This window comes from Ornithodoros turicata, chromosome 10, assembly GCF_037126465.1.
Source record: "Ornithodoros turicata isolate Travis chromosome 10, ASM3712646v1, whole genome shotgun sequence".
Taxonomy (NCBI): domain Eukaryota; kingdom Metazoa; phylum Arthropoda; class Arachnida; order Ixodida; family Argasidae; genus Ornithodoros; species Ornithodoros turicata.
Window position 1 is genome coordinate 16,114,542 of NC_088210.1, and position 17,411 is coordinate 16,131,952.

Genomic DNA, 17,411 nt, shown 5'->3' on the forward strand with positions numbered 1-17,411 from the left:
CAATAGGTCCTGTCCCTGTGGCACAGCACCGGGACCCTTCCGTACTCAATGATACATTTTGGGGCCCAATTTTAGGGGTGCGAAAATCTATAGAGCGGGCGTGTCGGTATAGAAGCTCCTGCAAATTTTCCTGCTTTTCCCAAAAAATTTCCTGTAAAATCTCCTATTTTGTAACCATCTTTGTAACCCCTCTTACACCTTTCTGCACTGCTTTCCACTAACTTGAGCACGAATGTATGCATAACAACAACAACAACAACAACTATATTTTGACGATGACGTGGGGAAGTTTTCCACTCTATAGGAGTGGAACGATACCTCATAACTAAAGTGTCTAATACATACATAGTACGAGTACACTGCAGTGTAAACTTCAAATTCAGCAGCAAAATTTATTTGTCACCTATTCTGTCCACACGGGACAACATCCACCCCACAAATTCAAGTTCAACAAAGAGGTCAAGAAGAATGAAGACGATATTATTGATGGCCACTTTACTGTCCCATATTAGCTTTAGGTCTTGAAAAAAATGTGACAGTCACAAAACACAAGGTTCACTGAATAGCGACCATGATATTTGGAATAACCATTTTGCTACCCGTTGCTCTCTTTCTATCTCTTGGAGATAGTAATGCCCTTGGAGCTGATGGTCAAAATGAGTGATAACAATACTGCGCTGATGTAAAGAACGGTATTCCCTCTTGGTGGTGCTCTACGCGCTTGAAGTACCTTTACAAAGTACGGTGGACATCACGAGAAACGCCGATTTACCTGGTGGGATATAGACGCGGCCAGTGGTTTATTCAGTGTCGGGATCACGTGGGAGGGGTAATTAATTATTACGGTTAGTGAAAAAAGCCTTACGTGTCATTCCTGACATGTGTCTAAAGCTGAAATAACAAAGCCCCCCTGTAGGGGACGCCCAGAGAAGAATGGGAGAAAGCTGTCGTCATACATTTGGGACGTGCAGGGGAGTCTCCGGATATGTCACTGGACGCAGCCTTCTGGGAGATCAGATGCCACATATCCGATATGGCCGGTTACGTCCGACTTTATCTCCTTCCAGCCTGACGTGCGAGCGCCTAGTTCGACGTATTGGCGCTGCATTTGAAAGCCACAGGGAGCGTGGATGAAGTGGAGGCCGGCTGAGTGACACGGATAGGCCAGGACCAGAACCCCTGTGGGTAGTATTCCCACAGCAGAGGCGTATCCAGACCAGGCGTTCCAGGAAAGGAAGAAACCTAATGCGTAACCTAATGATTTGGGGGAGGCGATCGCCCCATACCGCCCCCCTGGAATGGCCACTGTCCCACGGCACGCAGTTGCACTGGCAGCCGGCAAGACAAACTTCACACTTTAACAGGGTTGCCTTCCAAGACAACGCCTCATAATAAAGAATTAGCTGTCGTCTGCAATGTCACAAATGGCAGACGACCATATCCTTGAGGGAGGCTATTCTGTGGAGTGGCCGTGGCTTGTCGCTTGTCGGCGCTTTACTGGACTGAAGCAATTCAGAGAGGAACCGCACTTTGTTGTCCAGTTCGTCGAGTGGTGCCTTTTGATTGGACGACGTTACCCAGAACTTCCAGACGGCGTCTTTCAGTGCGTTCGCTGGTCCTCCGGCGAGTACGTAGAGTATGTAGGCCAGCAGGTAGCTCGTAATGCAATTCTGCACAAACTGCCCTAGCTACACCAAGCACAGAAAAATGAAGGGTAACGGATATTACACACAGAACACTAAAGAACGGTATCGAATGCTTCTCAGAACAGAATATCACCACCACGATCATCAAGACAATACAATCAAGGCAAAGAGCGTTCAGGACAATATCTCTCGTGTGGACTCCCGAGCCTTCGACATCACGAAACTATTAGGTCCTCCTTCGTCCGACAAGGCGCTAAGGGCACTTGAAGATTTTTGGCATGCAACCGGGCTTATGGACATCCTATGACACGGTGAATGTGTGATGTGTCCTGTGTGCCCCCGGCGATTCCGCCACTTTACTCTCACTTGGGCGCAGCTCTTGAACTTTTGACCTACATGTTGAACTCCATTATCATCTCTGTTCGTCTCTGGACATCATCCCATTGTGTTTTCATAATCGCATCATCGGTTTGAACTTTCTGTATTAAGTGTACTGGGGTAGCCAGTTTGACTTCGTGGAAACTAACATCCCCATTTTTTCTTTATTCACATCACATCACATCACATCACATCACATCACATCACATGACATCACAATATCGTAATTTCTTCTGATTCATGAAAACGCGCGCGCGCGCGCGTGTGTGTGTGTGTGGGGGGGGGGGGGGGGCTAACTTGTAAAGTGTCCTTGTTACCATGTATTCGCACGAGCGTCATATTTCCCAGAGAATTCCAGCAGAAGATGCGCAAAACGTCACAGCTTTCTGCTGTCACGTGGGTGCAAGTGTCAACCAAGAGCACCTAGATAGAAAAGCCTGCCTGGCAGTCGACGTGACGTATAAGGGTCAGCCAATCAGGATCGTGTTTTCAACGGCGGTAGCCAATCACGAACGAGCTTTCAGCCGTCGTAGCCGTGGAGACAAACCACTGTCGTCTGCGAGTAGTGATTGAACGTCCCTGCGTACTAAATGGGAAAAACTTAATATAAAGCGGAAAACGGTCCCATATTTTTCTGAAGACTGATTTTCTGGAAAGGGTCTCCAGGTTCTTAGTTAGCTGCAATTATTTGCGAGTTCTCGAATTCGCAGAACGGCGATTCGCGGTAGCAGACACAGTTGGCCACGTAGCGAAGGAGGGAAGAGGAGGCAATAAGCAGGCCTTCTGTACCTAGGTGGCGTTTGCTCAACCTTTCGCGCCCAACTTTAGCAGACGGCAGGGTCGATGGTGGCGTCTGCTACTATGTGCCGGCGTCTACGGGGAGGTGGGGGCGTAAATTTCCCAGAAGGAAAGCGAAAATTTCGAAAAGGGCGTAAATTTCCCGGAAGCGAAATGCCTACAACAATAGAACAATAAACTATCAACAATCACGAAGAACAATAAACAGTCAGCACCGATTTGAATTATGTTAAACATTCCACGAGCCAGTATATGGAATAGGTTCAGAAGGAGGAAAAAAATAAGTCGCACTTACTATTACTGAATGACTGGCGTAAATGAGATCCCTCGCTGTGAGCGACGGTGACATTGTTACCATTGCACTGACTAGATACGCTGGTACGTAGAGTCTGCTAAGTGGCACGAAACATCGACAGCTTAGCACTCTGCTCAGCAGACCTGCGGCGAAGAAACAATAATAATACGTGTAGCATCTGTGGATCTTGCGTTTCAGAGTTGAAGTCCAGACACGCTCCGAACTTTAAAATTGATGTCACGTGGTTTCTTATGACGATAACAGTCAGACATATTCTTTGACATGCATGCAGCCAATGACATGCTGCACGCAAAGTCTGTTATCCTGTGTTTTGCAGCGTGTACGAACGTTGAAAGAATGTGCTTGAGGTACGAACTCCAAACGAGCACCATAGCGAGCTGAGAATCAGTTAGCATAGAAAATACTTCAGTTAAGCTCACGACTAGGTATTTATAATGAACTTTTATAGCTGACGTCATTGTCAGTAGATTTGAATTTTTATTTTTTATGAAGCTTAGTGTACATGAGTTGTTTTAAACTTCAATTCATGAAATGTGTTCCGGAGATACATTGAATAGTGTTTATGATAATATTATCATTAAGAAAATAAGCCGAAATAATTTGTATTTTGTTTCATATGCATACTTGCATACGATACTTTCTTGATCTTTTGATGTAGAATTTTCTTTAAAATTGTTCGGAAGTTTGCTTTACTTTCTACGGCATCTCTAAACCAACCGCAGCTGTAGCATGATCGCTGTAGTATGTGGTATGATCGCTATAAACATTAGCAACCTCGTATAACAAATATTGACACACAAGTACATCGCGCAAAGAAAAAAAAAAGGACCTTGACTTACTAGATCTATTGCGAAGACAATCAAACACCAACCATCCAAGGCTGCACGCCAACAGGAACCTAACACCCACTAAGAACATTGCAGAGGGCGCTGATGGAATCCAATGGTCCCATATGTAGGGAGAAAAGAGAGCAGCTACTAGTGAGACAATAGCCGCAGTCCAGTAGAAAAAATAGGAAGTCTGGAACAGAAGATATGAAGGCATTCATCAACTCGAATAAGTCGCATACTCCGAAGGGTATACGAGCAGAGCGAATCGGAATGTTTTCAAAATCGAACGTACTGAAGTGTTGGTGTCGGACACGAAGGAGTACAGCCGTCTTCATAGTCAACAGGGGCCTTCGCAGACACCAACCCAAACGCCCACAAAGGCTCAAACCTACGTGTCCGCGTGTTACAGTTAAGTTTGACGGTGGCTGTACAAAATTTTTCTTGCCATGCCACGCATCTTGATCGATTTTGCTTTTTCTCCTTTCAGTTTTCCCTTTCGCCCAGAAAGTGCTGGTTGAATTTTTCATTTCTCTCTGCTGGGGGTTGTTCCACAAAACACGACCTTTAAGCGCGTGAGAGAGGATTTTATTCGGCGCGTGCTCCAGATCCCCTTACACACCTTTAGAGACTCCGTAAGAGAATGAGTGTAGTTGACGTCACATATTGACGCAGAGGGAGACGATGAAAGCGCCAATCAGGTGGCTTGTGACGCTATCGGCTCCTTCTCTATGACAAATGAGAGCTTACGACCCGATTACGTCACAGCAGCGACTCGGGCCGCTCCTCGAAAATCAACGATTCGCGCATTCCTGATTTTTCTTTTTGTCACTATGATTAGAACACACACGCACACATAACATATTCTTACTGTGCTGCGGCTCTTGTTGTTGTCCTTCAAGGCCCAGTATCCAGCGACCGCACCTACTATTATTGCCGGTGTGTGAAGAAATGGCAGAAAAAGTACGGACGACAGGGTTCTGGAAGCATCTCTGTAACAAAGTGCTTGCTTAATATTAGTATTCATAATTTACTGTTTATCGCTCAATATGCCAATAGGCCTCATTACCTCGTATCATAGCCTGGAAGCAGGGTCGGGAAAGGATCATAACCATACAGCGAAGCCTGAACAGATACGCCGACAAGGGACGCAGAACATAAGACAGCCATGGCAACCACACCGATATTCGGGCGCCTGAAAATAATTCATCAATGGGAAGTGATAAAACGGCAAATGTAGAGCATGCATCAAAAGTATACTTTCTCCATACAGACATCTATGATATAGCAAGCTAACTGACTCCAAAACACTTAGTAGACAGACAATTTGTTCACAAAGCCCCAGAGCATAGCGTCTTCTGCGAAGCATCACACGACGATGGCCTAACTCAAGTACTATCGCGTTTCGTTCTCCCGCTTTTCTTGTTCTCTCTTTGTCAATAAGGGCAGCAATGCGGAGCTAGCTGTCATTGCTTTCTTCAAACGATTTGTCCAATCATCGTTCTAGATCGTTTGAGGAGACCAATGAGCGGCCGTTCCGCACTTCTTGAGAGAGAGAGAAGCTGGAAAGGGTAAACTGCGGTTTCGTTCGTCACCAACGGTGCAACGGATAAATCCCGTTCCTTTTGTGTTGCTGACACCTTGCCAAGCGACATCCTCACCGGAACATTCTAGTGGAAGAAAAAGCAAAAACTGCTCACGGAGCCAATGTTCCGCCTCGTGTTATGTTGAGTATTCACACGGTGTCGGAATATCGTCAGTGACGTACTGCGCACTTAGCAGACGACACCGTCAGCGTCTTTTCCTGTCGTCTGCTACGAAATATCTTGCGGCTAGGTCGCAGGATATTCCCCACATTTAGCAGTACACGTGAAGACACGAGGTTGAGGTTAAAGGAACGTTTGCAGAAGCTTGCTTACCTTACAAGGATGATGATAGGTACGCAAATAATAGCGCAGAGTTGGAACTGGCAAGCAATGTACCACAGTGGCCTGTAGCACTGAAACACAACCACCACAAGTCAATGAAGGTTGGAGTGTGGATATCCCGTTAAGGAATCCGATTCAATTTGCCGCTTTTGTGCAAGCGTTATCAGTTACGAAACGTGAGCTCCTTTTTGCGTCGAATACGAGTTTCAAACGGCATTGAGAAATTTTTGATGAAAATACACGGAGCAACAGTATAAAGGAAAACGAGTGCGCGTTAATTTTTTATACCCTTCGGGGGTAAATGTTTTGTTCGATGGGCACACACGCTCGCAGTGTAAGTGTCACACCATACAGAAGGTTGCTTTTGAGAGCCGCCAATATTTCGAACAGAGACTGTTCTTCTCCTGGCCACTACCCTTATCATTGGCATGGCGTCCAAGCAGCAAAATATATTGACCCAATATTTGTTATATATCGGCAATACTGGCCCGAGATTGGACCAAGATTAGGCCGGTATTGCCAATATTCAGCCGATATTGGGCCAAGATGTCGTGCTGCTTGGGTGGAAATATATATGGCAATATATAATATATTGTCAATATTGGACCAATATTTGGTCAAGATGTGCTGCTTGGGGCATTTAAGGTGTTAGGGATGACGTGTTGAAGGGCTCACAAGTATTATGGGGTCAACGGGTAGGCATTAAATTCTACGATATTTATCGTCCTGTGCCCGGATGCAGCTAGAAGACAACGAAATTACACTTACAATGTCTTGCAGGCCGTTCCAGTTGTTGAAGTGGAGCAGGACCGTCCACCACTCTTGGTAACAGGGTGATGTGAGCTTCGGAAGAATATCGTTTGCAAATGGGCCTTCCAAAAGCAGAGGAAGGAGGATGAATATTCCAACCACTAATATAGCAGGAAAGGTGAGTCTGTTGGAAAACGCAAAGAAGAAAGCGAATGCTCTGATGATGCTCAGCCTTGTATATGCAGCTACATAATCTAACACGGACGCTCTCTTTTTCTTTTGTTTTTGTTGAAAAGTTGCTTCAAAGCGGGGACTTCGTTAACCACACTCTTAAAAATGAACTGCACCACATAGCACGCTCCTAGCCAACCATCACCCGGAATGACAACGTTCTCGCCCCTGAGTTGTTGAAAACGGGAGGTTGATGAATTTTGTTCCATTATGCCGTACAGAATGAAAACAAAATCAACATATTAGCTGCAATGTTAGTTGTGGACGTACGCCCGCCTCACGCCCCAAACCGCACAATCGATAACTGTACCGTTCGGCATAGTGGTTGACACAGAGTTGCTTGGAGTGTTCGTTAGAAAGAAAAAAGAAATGTAGAGAAAGAAACATTTCTTACGCGATGTATCGCCTCAGAAGGACGACAGCTGTCAAGGTAAGGCTTCCAATGCCTGACGTAGATTTTTCCAATATTGCGCTGCTTCCAATAACACCCCTGTAAAACACATGACAATGGACGTCATCCAAGCTCGTCACAAGCGCCATGATGTCAGTAACGACGCTTACCCTACTAGAAACAAGACCGTGAAGCCAAGGCTCCAGTTGACGACCAGGGAATACAATGGACAATTCCGCCAGGAATAGTATACGTCTGGACTACCTGTTTGAAATATGTAACGCTGCTCATGCATCGACAACGTGAACTTGGAACCATATTCCTCACTTAGAGAGCAATTGAAAACGAATGAACGGGTGAAACCTTCTGACGATTCATTCGGAAAACACTGAAAAAGAAAACAACCGGACTTTTTCAGAAGCTGATGATGCGCTGAACATTAAACAGTGCACTTTTACTTTTTAGTGTATTATTCGGTGTATATTTCGTCCGTGTTGCGCAAACGCGTTATGTGGATCTATTCGGGCTAGCTTTTATGTCTGTCGTCTCCTTCGTGATTGCTTAACAAGCAAAGAAAAATCACATAGACACAGCCATAGAAATTGTGTGTACAGGTGGACACGACTTGCAAGTATGCAAGTAAGAGCGCCCTCTATAGTTCGCACTCACGGCGCAATGCGTTATGCAAGTGGACGCGCTCTCTGCGCAGCTCCCCAGCTTCCCTCTTTCCTCTATTGCCCGTGGAGTGTCCTGATTAGTTCCTCTCCCAAATGAGGGGGCGCAATATTTCAAGGTTAAGCGCACGTGGTTTCTTTAGTGGACGTATGCCGAGCTACGAATATTGCTGCCATGTGATTGGACGGGCACGTCGTCACGTGGTTTCTTGTAACTTTACCCTCTCCCTTGCGCAGAGACCAAGCTGTCGTAGCGTAGACCTCTCTGTCTCTTTCTTTAGTTTCGTTCCTTCGTTTTTCTTTGTGTTTTTTTTTTACCACTTACGTACTAGTACTTACGTGATGTACTTACTCAGTGCTTGGAAGGTCTGAAGCTCGTATGTTTGTCCAAGGAAAATCCATAGCACCGCTACTACTCTAATGCCATGGATAATCCTCCTGGGAGAACTGCATCGCTCCGGTTCGAATAAACCCTTTGTACTCGTGATGGCCGAGAGTCCGAGTATTACTTTCTCCAGTAAAGGTTCTAATGGCGGATAATAAGAAGAACACAACGTGATCAACGAGAACTGATTACATAATTAATCCGTTACGCAAATTGCGTCGAAACAGGAAGTCTCAGAACGTACCGCAGTTGATGCGTTCTGGAGTTCCTCTAGCTTTCCTCGAGTCTCGCTTAGCGTGTGTCCAATAGATGTGTATCAGTGTTGCCAACACGATTACCGTGCACCACAAGCTTACAAGACATCTGTGGATAAACAAGTTGCAGACCCGTAAGTGCCGAGAAAAAAAAAAAAAAAAAGGGAATCACGGATATGAGATGGGAGAGGTGAAAGGAAAGGTGACACAGTATTTCGTATCTCATATGGAACGGGAACAACACGACGGCTCGTTAGAGCAGCAGCAAAATACGTTATCGAGTCTATGTAAGCGTACTCTTCAATAGGTACTGCTTCCGACATACTTGTCTGAAATCCCCAACCCGTGGCCCAGATGTCCCCTACCGGCGGTGTCGCGCGCGGTGGAGCTGTACCATTATCGACCCTGAGGGGAAGCTTTGTCACACAACGCCACCAATCGGGACAGGTCATCTGTGATAGTTGGGCGCTATGGGCCTTGTGGGCGTCGTCTGGCTAGCATGGAGGAAAGAATGCTAGCATACGACGCCCAAGTATCACAGATGACTCTCCCGATTGGTGGCGTTGCATCCCCTCGGAGGCGATAATCGTACAGCTCCTTCGCGCGCGACACTGCCGATAGGGGACTGCTGGACCCCGGGCTGGAGATTTCAGACAAGTATGTCGCAAGCTGTACCACCTCCACCCTTGTAGTGCCTTGACCGGTTTTAATGGCTTCAAAGAGCCAGGTGACCAGTCACGTGGCACAGTCACGTGCTACCACCACGTGATCGCCGCACTGTGTTTGCGGTACACGCCGAAATTGTGTAACCACCACAGTTTCACAAGACGTTACCAGGCCGTTTCAATAAAAATTTAATAGCATTTCAAGAATAGTTTTGACAAAGATTTACTGCGCAAACGATATCCCTATAAAGCCACCGCATTTAACACGCGTTTGACGCAATTTCCAAAGATGCAGCCATTTCCTTTATTAATAGTTATGGCTATGAATGCAGACACGAGAAATCTCAGACACGGGCAAAGATCTCGTTCCACTAGCGTTAAAAAGCTTGTGCTTTCGACACAAAGCGCAGCAAATTTCTCCAACAACACCTACTTTGTCGTCGCATTAACCTATTGCATCTTTGGCTATGCATGGACTTTGCTGACGTATTACGCCTGCAGATACTCTACATTTATGTTAAAGGAATATCATAAAGTGCAAACATTTCTCGCCACGGAATGAAAGATCCCGTTACCTTGGCACCAGCATAAAAGGAACGAGACTCATCCGTTGCGTCGTCCGTGATTTATAATCGATAGAAAAAAAAAAGAAGAAAGAAAGAAACGCAATTTACGCTTGCCCTCTTGCTCTCCTTCTCAAGAAGGCCGACAATGAGGAGCGCTCTCTCATTGGTCCCCATGCAAATATGATTTGTCCAATCATCGTCAGAGATCGCTTGAGGAGACCAATCGGAGGCCTCTCCGCAGCGTCCACCTTCTTGAGAACGAGTGGGAGAGGGCTTTTGAGTGCGAGCGATAATTGTTTCCCCCGATCGTGTTATGCGGTGAACCCATGCTTTAGATTAGAATATCCCAAACATCTGTACATTACTCTGCATGCATACTTGTTATGCACTTACATTATTGCGACATGAGCCTTATTCATGACACGGTCTTGCCTGCTGCGACAGGATGACACCCCGACGGAGCTGTATTGCGCTTGCAGCACTACATATGACATGCAAATAAAGACATATGAGCTATTATTATTTATGTGCACCTCGCACTCGGAGAAATGTATGGCCTCACTTTCAGCTGCAACAGCGGCCAGGTGATCACCGGTACACTGTGAAGGAATGCATATTCCAAGTTGAATGCTTCGGACATATTGTTGAGCAGGGTCTTCGGATACTCTACGAAACTGAGAAGCAGGTAAAAATGTTAATGAGGGTATTAATACGAGGACGTACTGATACATATGTCTATTGGGACATCGTTCTTTTTCCAATGCATCTGCAGGGTGTTTCAGTTAAATCTCCGGGCTAAATAATTCGCGAGCTGGTGCATCAATCGAAGAACTTTCTTTTTTGTAAGTGTCTGTCGGATACCACCTACAAGCTCCGCACCGTGTAAATGAGCGAGAGCCTATCATTATTTAAATAAAAATTCCAATGAGTTCCGTGAAAAAGCGTAACTTCTAAAGTAGGGCGCCGCCGGCATTAAAATGGGTACTACCCCTTTTGGAATCTTCAGTGGGCACCTTTTAGAGAAAAATCTGCCACCGAACCGGATCATTTGCTGCTGTAATTAATTGGTTTCGTTTTACATATTTTTCTCGCGGCTAGTCCCAGCGAAGCGCATAAGGATGTAATTCATTGGCGGATAAGGGAGTGGAAGAGCGTCCTTTTGCGCTTCACCGCGACAAAAATATGCAAAACGAAACCAATTAATTACTGGAACAAATGACCCGCTTCGGTGGCAGATTCTTCTCTAAAATATGTCCACTGCAGGTCCTAAAAGAGGTAGTGCTCACTTTAATGCCGACGGCGCCCTGCTTTAGAAGTTTCGTTTTCTTCACGAAACCCATTTGAATTTTTATTTAAAGAATGAGCGTCTCCCACCCATTCACAGGGTGCGGAGCTTGTAGGTGGTATCGGACGGACGCTTGTAAAAAAGAAAGTTCTTCGACTGGTGCACCCGTTCGCGAATTATTTAGTCCGGGGATTTAACTGAAACACCCGGTATACACTGATGGCTCGTTAGCGGCATAGTTTTAAAAGATGTGCAGAACAGACAACATTTTTTGCGGGACTGCTTCAGACGCTCAGACTACCTCAGATGCATCGGTGATGTTCCAGCGTAGCATACAGTAACGACCAACAACGGTCGTACCACCTGGTACGTCGATGGGAGTCTTTATGAAGAGACACTCATCGTAGGAACCCAGGCTAGTGGTTGTACCTTCCAGGAGACCCGTAGGAACTTTGCCCGTTGAATCCAGGACTGAAATAAAAACCATCGGAGTAAAAACCTATTTTTAAAAATAAAAACGGGACGATTAGCATCAATAAAATATGCAGGTGGCGCTACAGTAGATCTGGAGCCCGCTTAGTCTCGCTTACTCTTTCAACATAGGTAATTGGAATACTTAAAATAATTCGAATAATTTAAACCTAACCTCACCACGTAAACACGCCGAGTGCCAATCATTCGACAGAACGATACCGTTCTCACTCCTGATCTGAGTGAGATCTGTCTGGGTGTGTTCCCTGAGTTTTCCCAGACACCTTAAGACGAATGCAGGTACAACGAAGTCGGCCCAGGACGCACGACCCCCACTGCGATAGTCGTGACGTCACCCGCAGGAGCTTGGCCGACTACGGCGAGCAGTTTCAGAAGCACCACCGGCACCTTGTGTCAATTGTCGTATACGTATCCAAATTGACGGAAAAAGGCGTACGGCCCTAACCTCTCTCTCCGAATCAGAAACGATAATCGTATCATTCGTGCAGACTGATTGGTCGCACAGCGTGCTGTGTGGTGAAGTTCTGTCTTTAGAGTGTAGGTGAAAACTTTCAAGGGATACTATATGCAAAAATTTCTCGTCGCGGCATGAAAGATGGGGTCCGCACTTCACACCAGGGGCGGAAAAAATTGCACCACTCTTTCCAGGTTTTCGTGCACGTTAACACTTTCTCTCCCGGGGAAATCTGACGCTTGGTAATCCCAAAACCGTGAGAGATACGCCTAGATGAGATATTAGATCAGATTAGATACCTATACAGTGAACCCTCGTTATTATGACCATGGTCGTTCCCGAAAATTTTGGTCATAATGCGGAATTGTCATATTAACGGGGGGGGGGATATGCAGAAGTTTCACAGCATTGTTCCCCAAGAGTATGGTCGTAAAGCGCGTATGTCAGATTATCGGGGGTCATATTAACGAGGGTTCACTGTAATAGAAACTTAGAGAATTAGGTAATTATATAGTCGTACAGCAAGCGTAACATCTATGAAATCTGCCCTTGACTTGCAGCAATAGAAACCTAGAGAATTATGTAATGATAATCGTACAGCAAGCGTACCATCTATGAAATCTGCCCTTGACTTGCCGCCTTTATCACTCGCCGCAAGGCAGCACGTCTCTCATTGTTTCATAAAATTTACTACCACAATCAAGTATTGCATTCTTCTGTATTCGCGCCCATCTTACATCTCGTCTCGACCTGACCATAGGCAGAAGGTGCAAGTCCCATTTTGTCGTTCCAAATCATGTTTTGTCTCCTTCTTGCGTAAGACTTCTCAAGAATGGAACGGCCTCCCCGATTTTATAACTTAGATTTCAGAGAGTTCTAACTTCAAAAAGGCCTTATATGATCACCTTCGCTTGCAATAATCATTGACGTCGTTGTTAACTAATATCATGGTTATACTATGGTTAGTTCTATACGTATTAACATGCTGACAATATCAATTCTTCTGTTGTTGTTTGTAGGCTTGTATAGTTCTGTAACCTTTGTCAGTTTAGAGTATAGTTTTTCAATTACAACTGCTCTGTTAATAGATATTTATGTTCTAGCTAATGCTGTAACCTATGCCCCTCCCCTCTTCAATGCTTTAAGCCCGGTGGGTAAACAAATAAATAAATAAAATAAAAATTCCTGGGGTACTCATCAGTGATGGGTAGTACCTAAAGTACCAAGTACTTAAGTACATACCAGAGTACTTGTACTTTACTTCGAGTACAATCTTGAACGTGCACTTTGTGCTGGACTTTAAGTACTTTTTGCGGGTACTTTACTCCAAAGTACTTAAGTACTTTTCTCTACTTTAAAGTTATTTTCCGATTACTGGGTACTTTACTTTAAGTACATTTGTACTTTGTATTGTACTTCAAGTAAAAATGATCTCATGTACTTGGTACTTTACTTTAAGTACAATTTTGAGGTCCTTTACCCATCACTGGTACTCATCTAGTGTATACTTGTGAGACATCTGAGCGATCCTTCCTGGTTCAAGATGGTACTCGGCCACGTTTTCTAAATACGTTGGACGCACAATCTTTTGGACAATTTTGTTCCAACAGTTCTAAATTTCTGGTAATTTTGCATCCCTAATCTGAGGTACCAAGAGGAAATCCACAATGTAATGAGCTCAATTAACTATACGGGAGACGGTACCCGCGAACCAGTAGGCCTTGAAGAGAAAAATGTGAATGAAGTGCCTGGGGATATACGATGCTATCGTTCGCTACGGACGCAAAAAGGTCACAACTATTTAATTATAGACGCCGGTTGCATGCGTTTCCAATTGCATAAAGGTGTTACGCAGTCTTCTTTTAGGTTCTACGTACTTCCGGAGAGCATGGGGGAGAGGAGGAGGCGCTAAGCCCAAAGTTTACCGGGTTCACGCTTTTACCGGTACGGCTCTGCCGTGTATTTACACCACAAACGCAGCTATCATTGCATGCACATCCGTCTCCAGTGAAAGCTTCTTTAAGCTCTAACTCTGACGGTCACGTAAAGAAAGGAGACGCAGGGATTTTTGCGAATAAATGCATCGACCGATTGGTAATTGGTGCTATCACGAAAATGTAACCCTATATATGCAGTTGTTAGCATAATGACGCAAGTGAAAGTTAAACAAGCTGAAGAAAAACGAGTAATTATAGTTCAGTAAGTAGTTAAGCAAACTATATACATTTTCATGTTTTTGTTTTTCAGTTCAATTATTCGGCTCAATTCAAGCCTTCCCATACAATTTAACGCGATTTATAAGATGTATTAAGCAGCAATTTTCGCTCGCATCAGTTTGCTGTAACTCGATTACTTTACCTTGTCAGCGCTTTATTTTTCTCGACCTGCACGAAGCGACAGCGCATTACTTGCAGCACCATCTACGCGGTCACCCAGAGGTAATCCACCCATATTTTCTAAACGGCCGAAGCGTGTCCTTCTCAAGGACGCTACATAACCGGTATACTCACTAAGAATACTGTCCCGGCAAATATTAGTTTATCTCTGTTTCTCCAATCGGAACAGAGAGATCTAGTTGGACTACCTGACTCGCTACCTTCCCGTAGCTGGCGCCAAACTTTGATGTGGGAACAAACGTGGGAGTGATCGAGGAAGAACTACGGCGGGCACACACACAAACACACACAAAAAAAGAAGAAGAGAAAACACCCGAACGGTATAGTCGCGCCAACAAGCCTCCCAGGACAACGGAACTTGGAGACAACTCACACATCAGAGCCCAAACGTCATCGCGAAGGATACCACTGTACGTCGCCAATAAGCTGGACATGCACTGCGACGTGATCACGTCTGCGGCAAGAAGCTCTTCCAGGACCCATATCAGCTTGACCGCAAAATCCTTGGAGATCCCGAAGAGGACGTCATTGGGATCAACCAGCTGTACGCGGGTGGGCCGCTGCACCGATGTCACATTGGGATCCACAGAGCGTCCTGTACGACCCGTGGGCAGGATATCCGACTTAAAATCTTGAAGTCTGTCGCTCAAGATCGCATCGGCACTCCGTGGGACGTCCGAACCATAACTTTCGCGTGACGTTCGTATCTTTAACAAACCACTATCAGGTGATTTTGTTGCTCTTGTAGCGTGCACCAGATGCTGATGTTGCCGATGATTCCCGAATCCAGATGTCGCTGAGTCGTTGTCATCCTGTCCACTTGCCAAGTCACGCACAGAAGCAGAAAAGAAAAGCGCGAGTACTAGAAGCAGCAGCATGCTCCCTGAGCGAAGAGTCTATATGTGAACGTCGATTTGAAGCAGACGACGATTTCAAAGCAGACGACGTCGATGTGAAGCAGACGAAGATTTCAAAGCAGACGACGTCGATTTGAAGCAGACGACGCGCAGAAAAGGCGCGTTACGGAACGACAAATCAAGGTCCAGTGGTGGTGAACGGCCAATGAGGATAATCGCGCACTGAACGGAAAGGCGAAGGTAGATTGCATGAAAAACAAGGTTTCAAGGCTGGCACGTTTTGCAAAAACAAGAGTAGAAGTCTGTCGCACAGAATTTTCCTGTTGGGAAATCTTATCGGTGCAAGCAGTCTCTGTGGAGGAGACTGGTGCGCCGAACGCGCGGAGAAGAGGAAGTGGCGAAAGACGTCTATAGCGAGTTATCGCGTGATAATTTTGTGAGGTAATATTGCTATCGCTGTAAGTCATCTGCGTATAGAAAGAAGCCTCTAACCTGTACAGCGGAAGGAGAACGACTGATTAAGAATAAATATAGAGTGGATGACTGAAAGCGTTTCAGCATGATTCCTGTTGTGTCTTAAAGTATATAGAAACGTTATTGGTATACAACAATGGGCTGCTCCTTCGGAGAATGTGCGAGCTCGTTCAAATGCGGCCGCTTAGGACCATCGTTGGCAGTAAATTTTTGGCGAAACTCTTTCTGAAATGCTATTACGTTTTTATTGGTGGAATCGTGTAATTTTTTTTACATTGTTACTGTATAGTGATTACTTTCCTCCTCTTTCTCATCTCTCTTCTCTTTAACGTTTCCTTTCGCTTTCGTCCCTGTCCCTCAGTGATATCTTTTTATAGGTACTACAGGGGGCAGAGCATTCTTGTACTTCGCCCCACTACATTATTACCCAAAACGGAACTCTTTCTCCACTCTCGCTGTATAGTGGTTATACAATTTCAGCCAGATCTCAGCGTGCCGCGAGCGCACTCTGGCTGTCACGTGGTTCACTATCACGTGGCGTCACGTGGCCCTGTACAGGGTGCCACGGACGTATATCTACACAGTGCCTGGCCCAATGAAGCTATCTTTTTAAAACAAGTTGTTTGCAGAATGAAACTGACTAGTGTCCGGACCACACATTGGTCCCAATGTATTTTTCTTTTCTTTTTTGCCACGTTTTTGTCGGCGTGCAATGGTTTGGCCAACATTTTTACAGTACTGTCCTGGACAAAACCGAAATGTTTTACGAAGTGAGAGGACTGCCTCTTGAGTATGACGCTATTATACATGAAACATAAAAGCTTTACTAGTCATACCTTGGTCCTGTTAGGCCCGTAGAGTCTTCTGAAGCATCGAAGGCTCGTGAAGCTATGACATCGTTACAATATCCAGCTATAGTCGTGTTCAACTTAAGAAGGATAAAAAATGTAGTCCGTCAACTAACGAGGTTGGGAATAAGGAGACGCAATAGTGCGCCAGGAGAAATACTGCAGTGCCACCATGCGCCATCAGTAGGAGAGCGCACTTTCTGCCGCAGCGTATCGTCATGCAGACAGTCCCACAGCCAATACTGAAGCAGAGTCAGTATGATGGATTACATTATCTCGCGCAGGAGGGATCGTGACCTATCTGTGTCCAACCATCCTATATCTGCGGCGCAGTATTATTTTGAGAGCTGACGGACTAGATTTCTTTTCCTTCTTAAGCTGAACACGACTATAGTAGTCTCGAAAAGTGTAATTTGGATGGAATGTTATAGCCTGGAGTTAGATACTGCTGGGGCTCCATGAGTAGAAACGTAATAGAAGTCCAAGACCCGTGTTCCAGTAGAAGGCAGGTCGACTTCGTGTGAGAAGCCGCATGGGACTCGTCTGCACCGGAGGTCGTGATTGGCTAACTTTTTGACGTCACCGTATGGCAGCACCAGGCACCTGGTAGCACGAAGGAATGGGATGAATTGAATGTGGGAATTTTCGCACGTGCGTTGCTGCTGGTGTATTCCACATGCGGGTACTTTAGCGTGACGGAAATACAGAATGGCAGAAGAACTGGAGGGTGCGAAAAAAGGACTTTCAAGGAGAGTGCCGTTAGGATTAAAAACAGAGTACTCATGTGAAATGTTAA

The 17,411-nt window shown here is 45.4% G+C and overlaps 1 protein-coding gene across 2 annotated transcripts; it reads right to left on the minus strand.

Annotated features, from left to right (window-relative positions):
- Positions 1-372: 372 nt before the first annotated feature.
- On the minus strand, positions 373-15,630 carry LOC135370677 (O-acyltransferase like protein-like). Of its 2 annotated transcripts, none has more exons than XM_064604466.1 (15): positions 14,810-15,628; positions 11,396-11,565; positions 10,372-10,483; positions 10,203-10,290; positions 8,569-8,687; positions 8,292-8,465; positions 7,436-7,529; positions 7,269-7,364; positions 6,662-6,827; positions 5,885-5,964; positions 5,035-5,160; positions 4,837-4,957; positions 3,978-4,158; positions 3,118-3,260; positions 373-1,688 (listed from the first exon to the last, which is right to left on the minus strand). In XM_064604466.1, the coding sequence occupies exons 1-15, from the start codon at positions 15,312-15,314 to the stop codon at positions 1,419-1,421; spliced, it is 2,445 nt and encodes an 814-aa protein (XP_064460536.1). In that variant the 5' UTR covers positions 15,315-15,628; the 3' UTR covers positions 373-1,418. The 2 variants fall into 2 exon arrangements, with proteins under 2 accessions (XP_064460536.1, XP_064460537.1); XM_064604467.1 differs by lacking the exon at positions 373-1,688 and adding an exon at positions 1,705-2,038 and having other exon boundaries at positions 14,810-15,630.
- Between the last annotated feature and the right edge of the window lie 1,781 nt (positions 15,631-17,411).